Raw genomic sequence first — 9886 nt, forward strand, 5'->3', positions numbered from 1 at the left:
GTGCCAATAAGAAAGAACCATGAGATCACCAGGCTGCATCAACCGTGATCTGTCATTTGTAAGAGTGTGTGCTATAAAAAAATCATAGCCCCTTCTCCAGAGAAAGATGGTTAAAATGCAAAGCGGCTTAGACCATGTTGGAATGCCGCAGTCGCACAGACTTAGGCTTCACAAAGCAAGGGACCCCCGGGTTCGATTCCGACCCTGGGAAATGTTTTTTTCTTGAGTAGTAGTAGTAGTAGTAAACTTTATTTGGTGAAAAGGGTTGAGGGAAGAGGGGGATAGATCAAGGGTGGGATCCAAATTCCAGGACCCCAGAAGCTATTTGGCCATCCCTGGCCCTACTAAGCAGCGCAAGCTGCTGTGCAGGGTCCGGGCTAAACAGGGCTTCCTCCCAGGACTCTAATGAGGTTTAATGGCTATTTTTGTCCCAAGTAATTGGGCAATTCCGGACTGTATGGAATAAATTGGCCTTCTGGTGACACTGCTTACAGTCCTCATTATACTTTTCTGGGAACATAAGTGATAGTCTGGACTTATGCAAGTAGGTGTTCGTCTGTATAAGATTTCTCACTTCTTCAGCAGTTAGGCTGGGGTATGGCGTATACGTAGGCATTGATCTTCGGTGAAGCCTATAGGATGTTAATTTGTCTGTGCCTTGACAGTAAGCAAGGAGGGCGTACGAATGTTCCAGGTCTCTGCGGTGTATGGTAGTCCTTGCAAGACAATCGGCTGCCTCGTTACCTCACCCTTGTCCAGCAGAAACACCAGCCGCCGAGCAAAACGTTGCACTAAACAATAATCCTATATGACATGCTCATAATCCTGTAAAACTATTTGATGGGCGGGAGTCCAGACAAGTGTGTGCTTCTGTTTTAGAATTTTTGGGAGAAGTCTTTCAGCATTCCTTCCGCTTTTCGTCCAGATAGTAATGTCGTCGGCATATATGACTTTTCCAATTTCTTCACGTTCTTCCAGTTTCTTAGCAATTTTGATCATTGTTAAGTTGAACAGAAGAGGCGAGATAATTGATCCCTGGGGCGTGCCTCGGATCGAGTGTTGCCTATGCCGATTGTTGCTGCTCTGTCTGATAGGAAGTTTCTAATGTAATTGTATGTTCTTTCCCCGCACTGTGTCTCCTCGGCGGCCTTAAGGATAGACTCGTGCGATACATTGTCGAAGGCGCCTTTGAGGTCCAGTGCGAGGATGATTTGATCTTGGTCGTTATCGTTGTCTATGATATCGTGTTTTAACTGTAGAAAGGCGTCCTGGGCGGACAGTCCTTGCCTGAAACCGATCATGCAGTCCGGAAAAAGTTGGTGTTCTTCTATGCACTTTTGAAGTCTTGTCGTAATTATTCTTTCGTAGATTTTGCCGACACATGAGGTAAGAGAAATTGGTCTTAGATTTTTTATTTCAAGGGGTTTCCCCGGCTTGGGTATAGTTGTTATCGTGGAGTGTTTCCATTGAGGGTGTAGTCGATCCTCGAGCCACAAATCGTTTATGTATTTGGCCAGGGCCTCCATCTGAGCATCGTTTAAGTTTCTTAGCATATTGTTTGTTATTCCATCTGCACCAGGGGCGCTTTTCTTATTGCTGGCCAATATAGCCTGCTGTAGCTCTTCCTTTGAGATTTCTCTATCAAGTAAGCCATTGGGGGCTACCTTGATAGTTCCTGCGTACCGGCGGGATGTTTCGATCCAGTTCAAATCGCTCTTTAATAGCCAAAATCAATTCGTTGTTGAAGTTGTGAGCCACCTTTGATGAGTTGTGAAACTCATTCATGATGAGCTGTCAAACCTTTGAAGTTGTGAGCCACTTTGATGAGTTGGTGACTCGTCTCTCTCCTTCTTGTTTCGGGGTTCAACATGCCCTTGATAATAGCCCATGTTTTGGAGTTGTTCAGTTTGCCTTTAAGCGATTCGCAAAAATCATTCGTTTTGGTTTGCGAGCTTGCTGGCATGATCTCTGGCCCGTTTGTCTAAGTTTCTGATGCGAAGCTTGAGCTTCTTATTGTGTCTTTTCTTCTTCCATCGTTTGTGGTGCATTATCATGACCGTTCGTGATGATGATGATCTTTGCTTATCATCTTGTGTGAACCCATCGTGTAAAGTTGACGTTTTTTCAGTGCGTGTTGGCACAACATCGAACACCACCAGTGAGACATAGAAAGCTTCGCTTTAAAAATTCGAAGATTAAAATTTTCGGGGTTTCACAAGCTGAAGCTACGCCTGGCAAATGAGGCACACAGTAGTGGAGGTCTCTGGGCTAATTTTGGCCACCTGGGGTATTTAAAGGAGTTCCGACACCGAATTTCAAAGCTGAGATAACTACGTAAAAGCTTCCTTTGTATACAGAGATATCTCTTGGGATGTTTCATTGTAAGCGTTCAGTATAACACATTTTAAATCAATTGTAATCCTTCTATGCACCGGAAATCACAGAATGGATACCCTTTCAGCATTGGCATCAGCATGACGCAATGTGTGCCTCGCCCCAACACTGCTGACGTCAGGGATCCCATGATGTAGCAAACATGCTAGCTATTATTGGTATGCGCGGCTTCACCTTCTGCATCGTATCACACTTTTGGACTGATGTCATGCTGTCAGGGCGTGTGCGACCCCAACCGGTCAGGATGCACGCGCATGCACTTCCAGACCGGCCATAGTGCGACGAGAAAAGTGATGTCATGCTCTCCTGTCATGGCTCTCCTGTCATGGCAGCCGCCTCAGTGGTAATTTGGTCGAAACCAAAACAGACACAAATAAATGAGGCTGTAAATAATTATTTACATGCTCCAAACATCCAAGCGAAGCTCGCTAACTCGGACGTATACTGCTGCAGCTTGAGGAAGCAATGCGGAGTGACCACCAAGAAATGCAACTCCAGGCCGTCCAGCAGGTAATCGAGGCGCTGGCTAGGCAGGGACCTAGCGAACCGGCAAAGGCGAGCGAGGATCCTCGCAGAGCACGCACCAAGACAACGACGTAGGCCACGTCCGAAGCACGCGTCCGCGCTTTACTGCAGCCACAATCAACATGTCTCCAATCCAATTGCGTTGCAGTCAACCATCTAATGTGTCATTCTGTGATTACTGGACTGGTAAACACCAATCGCAGCAAAAAAAAAAAAAACCGACAATTTTGTATCAGTACTTTTTATATGCACCCAAATTTCGACCCACGGGTATTTTTACTTTTCACCTCCATCAGAAAAGCTGCCACCGTGGCTGGGTATTGAATCCACGTCCTTGGGCTCAGCAGCACAACTCAGCAAGAATGGTCTGTGTTGCATATGTTAACATGTCCTCCAAGTTTGCCTAGCCGAGACTTGCCCAAAATTATTCATGTAGAAGAAAAGTGGCAATAGCATTTTGTGCTGTGGGAAAATGGTGGAACATCTAAAAAAATGCCAACACTAAGCAGAGGCTCTTACCTTCGTAAATTGTTTTGTTCTTAACTGAAACCTCAGTTCACCTAAGATCTGGCCGTAACAAATTTTTTTAAAAAAGGTTCTACGAATCACAACACAGTTACGAAAACTAGAGCATGTACAGTCGTCAAAAGTGCTAACAATAACGAAGAAGCGGGCGCCAGCCTATGCACGTAGCGGCACATTACGATAGCCATGAACGCATCTTCGGCGGTTGATAATCGGTGCTCCTTAGGCTGACTTTCTGCACACCGCAGCTCCAGCGCATGCGCACAGCTTTGCTTATTACCCAGGGCGCTATAGCAAGCTGCCGCTCTGTGCATACGGTGGCACCTCGTTCTTTGTGGTTGTCAACATTTTTGATGACTGTACACTGCTGTGTTTACAGCGGTAAACAGAGTCACTACATGGTGCAGGAAGTGCACAGACAATGCTGGTGGAAATGAAGTTTATTGCCTTTGGTAATTTAAGCAGTAGTAAGAATTCATGCATTTCAAATCTTGCTAACAAAAATGGGTATATGCAATACATGCAGCCTTTACCTTTAGACGATGGCACGTATGTACCAATCTGTACGTAACAATTTTCTTTCAAATGTCAATGATTCAGGTTAGGCTTTTTTCTGCATTGGAAATGGTGTGTTTCCATCACAAATTCTGCACTACCAATCAACTTGCAAACTCGCATATCAGAAATAAATATTGCCAGGAATGCACATCAACAACCAATTCCCCCTCCACATAAAAATAAAAACAACAGAACAATTCGCAACGATGACATCGATTTGCAACAGCAAGACAATGGTTTTTTTTTTATTACTAACAGTATCTTTATGTCAAAAAGAATTTTAAACAAATTACGAAGACTAACACCACAACACAGCAGTGCTCTGGCTGTCATTCAAACACTACATCAATTCGAAAAGCAGTTGAACACTTCTCACAGAGAAAATAGAACCTGCAAGAGAAACCAGCGATACAGGGAAAAGGGGAAAAAAAAAAAAAAAAAGCAGCAGCTTCAGAGAGCCTAGGCTTTTTTTAAGAAGCACTGTGGTAAAGGGAGGGGGAACGTTTTGCACTAAAGATTTCTCCATGCCACATGGCAACAATATGTAAACTTGCCACAATTGCGTAACACATGAATAAGGGTAGCAATACTACAAGCAACAAGTATAGGTGCAGCCTATCTGGAATGTGCTTTTTAACTAGACAACATGTTTCAACAGCACAATCTGGATGGCAACATTGAAGACAATGCATTTTTTTTTTTTCTTTTGTTTGAGGTGGGGGTAATGGGACAAGAGCTGTGGCAGTTATCCCTGCAACTTGCAGGCTGTATGGTGCTTGTTCCACCCAAAATGTCCACACATCATATGTCCTTTAAAAGCAGTAGCAGCAAGTGGGATTCTAATATCAGTCACTAAAAGAAGGGTGTAGACAAGCACTCTATCACAAGATTAAAGCCTCTCTCGTAGCATGGTGCCAACGTGTAGAAATGAAGTCATTGTGTCTACGCTTGTGGACAAAGCATTAACATCTAATTCAGCATCGACACAGTGCTCATCTGCTACGATACAATGAAAAACGCAATAGAAAAGATCGTAACTGACATACAATCCAGCAACGCGATGAATTGTGCACTTTTTTTTTTTTTGCTAAACAAACGACAGCTGTCCGTTATGCGGCATTTTTCTTCCTGTCATAACAAAACACCTGGAATGATGACAGCAAATACGTCGAGGCCACCATTTTGCGGTAGCAGCAGTAGCCTCGCGCTGAATGTGCTCCCTTATTTGGACTTCTGCCTGGACTAGCACAGCTGCCAGCTGCATCTCAAAAACGGCCAGCCAGCACGCAAAAAAATACTTCTCACAACAGCAGGTATGGCGGTCGCAACAGTTGGGAGGGGACACCGAAAGACAACTACCTGCGTTTGCACATTCATCAAGCGAACTTGTCAGAGCAGGGGGGAGGGGGGGAGGGGAAGCAATGAAGAAAGAATGTACACAACAAAACAGGCATAATTAAATACTGACAAGTTTGCACCTCGCATATTTACAAAAAGAAAAAAGTATTTACAACTCAAAAAATAAGTGTCAATAGCCGATTCAACAAAAGAAAAAGCATGAAAACAACAAACAAAAAAGACTGAAGTTTGCGAATTTACGTCAAATGTGTTTAACATCTGACCCAAATGCAACCTTGGAAATTTCATAGAAGTTCTTATCACAGGATAGATTTTTTACCATACGCAATAAGAAGTTGTCGAAATTGTGAACAAATTTTCTCGTCTGGGCATTGATTTCAGTCTGCCCAGCGAAAACTAATTGAAGTGACGGAGACCTCTAACAGCGGAGGGAAAATAAGCGAAAAGAAGGGAGGTGGCGTGGCAATGTGGGGAAGGAAATGCAAATGGAGAGGCTATCATTTGTTCGAGACACCCCGAGTGTGAGCACACGTGTCAGAGAAAGTAGCGAGGTGCCACAACGAGCTCCTCGCAAGCAGCCGCCGCCGCTTCACGTCGCGGGACTCAGATGTAGTACAGTCGGACCTTGGATGTGCTCACAAGGAGGTTGTCATCGAAAAACTTCGTCTCTATTACAACATTCCCACTGGAAGAGAGAGAGAGAGAGGGGGGGGCAATGAGCTTGTGAGTGAGAGAGCTCTTCCTCACAGCAGCTGTACTTTGCAAAAACCTACAGGGTTCGCACAGGCTTCAAAAGCAAAAATTCAAGGGTTTTCAAGGACTTTCAAGGACCAGAAAACACATTTTCAAGGTCCCCATCTAATGTTTTATCAGGGATTATTTATAACTTTTCCAACACGATGCAAAAGTTTTTTATTGCGCAATACCTAAGCACATTAGTGCACATTTAGATAGGTGCTAACGGGTTCGTAAATGCTCCCCCAGCTTTATTTTTTTTTTCATGGCTGGTATTTAGAGGTTTTTCTTTTTTCTTTGTGTTTTGCTGAGGCTGTTTGATTTCAAAACTTCGTTAATGTTGCCTGCATCTCCTGCTTTGTGAGCAAGAGTATCAGCTGAAATTAAATCGAGCAAGTGTTGCCTCAAGGTAAGATGAACTATGTACACGTCCACCATTTGCACGTAAAAGCAAACATAGATGGAGCGTAAGAGGGACAGCACACATGCAATGAGCAAGCGTCCACAGACTAGATGGAAGATAGAGAACACAAGCTGGCTTTCACTGGATTGTATCGTGATATGGATTGGATTGACAAGTGCCTGCTCCCAATGTTGCCTTGTAATAATGAAAATCCACCAAACTTGTAATTTCACGCAATACACTGAAACTTGATTGTTACAATGTTTCTTTACATTTGTTAGCACCTAAAATTCATGACAAACACTTTAAATTCTGGTGAAAAGACAGGGCCATTGATTCTCTCCGAAAAAATCAAGGGTTTTCAAGGACCACTTAAAAATTCCAGGACTTTCCAGGCCTTGAAATTGACACTTCTAAATTCAAGGGTTCTCAAGGACCTGTGCGAACCGTGACCTACAACCATGCAACAACTCAGCAGCAAATACTTTTCCATCAACCATATTGAATAGATCTAGGTAGAGCCCATGGAGGTATCGTATGTTAAGCAGCTGGGCTTGTGCACACAGAATCTTAATTAGTGCGGAAAGTTGGTACTGGAGTAACTGGGACACGTTTTTAAGCACGAAAAAGATGAGAACTTAGAGAAGAATACGCGCGGGACAACAAACGCTAGGGTTTGTCCCATTTGTCTATGCTAGCGTTTGTCCCATCCGTATTCATCTCTAAGTTCCCATCTTTTTTTGCGCTTGAAAACATGTCCCAGTTACCCCACTAATTAACGTAGTTTCTAGCACAATGGGCCCCGTCCTTCCTCCTCTATTGCGTGTAAATCCCTCCTTTACTTCAGCTACTTTAGTCAATCTCATCGGTAGCGTTTGTCCCGTCCGTAGTCTTCTGTAAGTTCCCATCTTTTTTTGTGCTAGAAAACATGTTCCAGTTATTAGAGAAACTGATTTCTGCTAACGAAAATTCTCCAACTTTGAACAGAGATAATATACTCTTTTACTTCCTCATCTGTGGCCGACTCATCATGAACTTGCAAGTAATCCTTCTCTGGCCGTCAGTGTACTCCAAATCTTGCATGCAAGATATTCTGTCCAATGGTAATAAAAGTTCTTCACCAACTAATCATCGTTCTCATTGTTAGCCGCACACTCTAGAGACAACGTTTTAGGCATCCTGTTATAAACGCGACCGCTGGGTGAATGCTGTGGTGTGCTATGTTGAAACATACTCACTTCAATACGTTGGCAGGCATCATCTGAGATTCGGGCGCTGCCTCTATTAATGACTGCCACGTATTGGTGGAATTGGGGATGACGAAGCCAAACTCAAAGAACCACTCTGCAACATGAAAGGCAGGGAAGGATTTGAGACGGCAAGTGAAGAGGCTGCCTCGCTCAAATTTTGCACAGTTGAGGCAGGAAGTTGGGCTAGCTATTATCCAGCATAGTAAGACGTGATTATTAGACATGCATAAATGTTTGCATAATGAGTGTAATAAAAGCAGTTCAACTCTAGCGTGGTCTTATGTTTATTCTTTGTGTCCATGCTCTGTGATAATAATATAATCATGCCTGATTTGCACCACCATTACCTGGAATTTGTATAGAAAAATGATCTTGCCTGAGGTAGCGCCTTGTTAGCACGCAGTTACATTCAGGTTGGAAATTCTGCCGTGTATTCTGCTCTTTATTAAGTTTGGTTCGCCCAGAAAATTTACTAATATTACCTACTGGGAGATTTGATGGGGTGTTAATGAGCAGCGAGAACAGCAGTGGCATTATCATCAAAGGTGTAATTAATGCATATCTCTCAAACAATGCAGGCAATTAGTGTCAGCAAACAATGAAATATCACATAAAAATAGATGGAAGAAGCAACCTTATATTTCCGTATCAAGCAGACTCTTATCAAGCTCCAAGCTCTGATTCCGACTAACCATGCAACACAACCATAGATATCAGTATACAAGCATTGTCTGAGCACATTTGCGATCAGCTGTATGCGTTTGTGATAAAACTGCAGGCTGCTCATTTGACATCTTTTTAAGTTGATCGGGCAAGTAAATTGTACTGCTGTGTTCTAGGTAATTGATAAAATGGGATCACTTGCTCATGTGCCTCCTCCCCCCCCCCCCCCCCCCCCTTCTTTCCCGAAACCAATTTTACCGTTTCAAACCGCACATTTTAGTTCAATCCTAACGCAAAATGCTTATTCAAATAGCAAGCAGTTTTTGATGTGCTAAAAAAAAAAAAAAAAAACAAGCACAATCAGCCTTCATACCGTCATACTGCCATAATACCGAAATTTTGTTTGTCCTTAAAACGCGACTACTTCTCTTTTAGCACAATTTATGCTTGTTGGAGCCACTAATGACGGAAATGCCACAAATAGTTTGCTGCAGCACAAACGTAGGCGCCACGCGAAGATAATCGTCGAAACAAGTGCTGAACATGCAGGTTGGCCCACCTTCCAGGCACCGCCCTTTGAAGAGAACCTTTTGTTCCAGTCGGAACTTCTCCATCGACTCCACGGAGGAGAAATTGATCTCCCTCGACACAGCTCGACATTTCAGTATCTTCTTAGGAACCCTGGCTGCAGGAATATAGAGCAAAGCGAAAGAACAGCAGGACATTATAGGACCTAGCGAAACCAACTAGAAACTTCTAAGCGCACTAAAACGTGCGTGATCGCCTAACGATGAAAGAAAAGATGCAATAGCACACTTACCTTCATGCTCAACGTCTGGTTTAGACCTGCAAGTACAAAGTACACGTAAATTAAAGCTACTGCGAAATAAAGCACGTCTTGTAGCACGTGAATTTTTCACTGCCGGCGCTTACAGGTCGTCGGTCCCTTGCCAAAGCATCTTGCCCGTGTCGGCATCTCTCAAATTCATCCAATTCCTGGAACGGCGCTACAGTTAAGGAAACAACTGCGAGGAGCAAGAAAAGCGCAGTCTGCGACTGCGAAGGACGATAATCAAAGCACAATGGCCAGGAATTCAAAGCGAGGCCACCAAAACGGCAATAATCAATGACGGCCTCGCGTGCGCACAGGATAAACGTGCGACTCGCATGCGTTGCAAAACCGTCGAAAAAGGATACAGCTTAAATCCATTTAGTATGTCTTCGCCTTTCGAAGGCATTTAAGATCACCGTCGTCTACGAAAATCAATCGCCGCAGAAATTACTCCACAGATAGACGGGATTTCGATGCCACCGGCGGAACTTCAGCCTTCGGCTGGGTCACAGAACAGGGGCTGGGTAGAAGCTGCCGATGCTGCCGAGCCGATGTTTACAAGGCTAGCTACGAGCCCAGTGGTCCGACGCTTGCAAAGTTTTGAGTGCTAAAAGCAGTACGCAAATAACTATTGGCAAATAA

At 43.8% G+C, this 9886-nt stretch overlaps 1 protein-coding gene across 1 annotated transcript; it reads right to left on the reverse strand.

The window, feature by feature from the left end:
* Positions 1-3868: 3868 nt before the first annotated feature.
* Positions 3869-9768, reverse strand: Prbp (Prenyl-binding protein). The gene is made up of 6 exons (XM_077677212.1): positions 9610-9768; positions 9346-9408; positions 9233-9258; positions 8972-9097; positions 7738-7843; positions 3869-6046 (listed from the first exon to the last, which is right to left on the reverse strand). Exons 1-6 carry the CDS (start codon positions 9648-9650, stop codon positions 5965-5967), a joined length of 444 nt encoding a protein of 147 aa, XP_077533338.1. The 5' UTR covers positions 9651-9768; the 3' UTR covers positions 3869-5964.
* Positions 9769-9886: the final 118 nt, after the last annotated feature.

This window comes from Haemaphysalis longicornis, unplaced genomic scaffold (assembly GCF_048455015.1).
Source record: "Haemaphysalis longicornis isolate Haplotype H1 unplaced genomic scaffold, Haemaphysalis longicornis Haplotype H1 scaffold_7, whole genome shotgun sequence".
Taxonomy (NCBI): Eukaryota; Metazoa; Arthropoda; class Arachnida; order Ixodida; family Ixodidae; genus Haemaphysalis; species Haemaphysalis longicornis.

What these genes read in the sequence shown, in the direction of transcription:
- Prbp (XM_077677212.1), bottom strand. Translation starts at nt 9,650, where the DNA reads ATGCCTTCGAAAGGCGAAGACATACTAAATGGATTTAAGCT. An exon ending in TGGCAAGGGACCGACGACCT is followed by an intron (nt 9,259 to 9,345) that starts GTAAGCGCCGGC and finishes TTGTACTTGCAG; the next exon opens with GTCTAAACCAGACGTTGAGC. An exon ending in CAAAGGGCGGTGCCTGGAAG is followed by an intron (nt 7,844 to 8,971) that starts GTGGGCCAACCT and finishes TTCATGTTGCAG; the next exon opens with AGTGGTTCTTTGAGTTTGGC.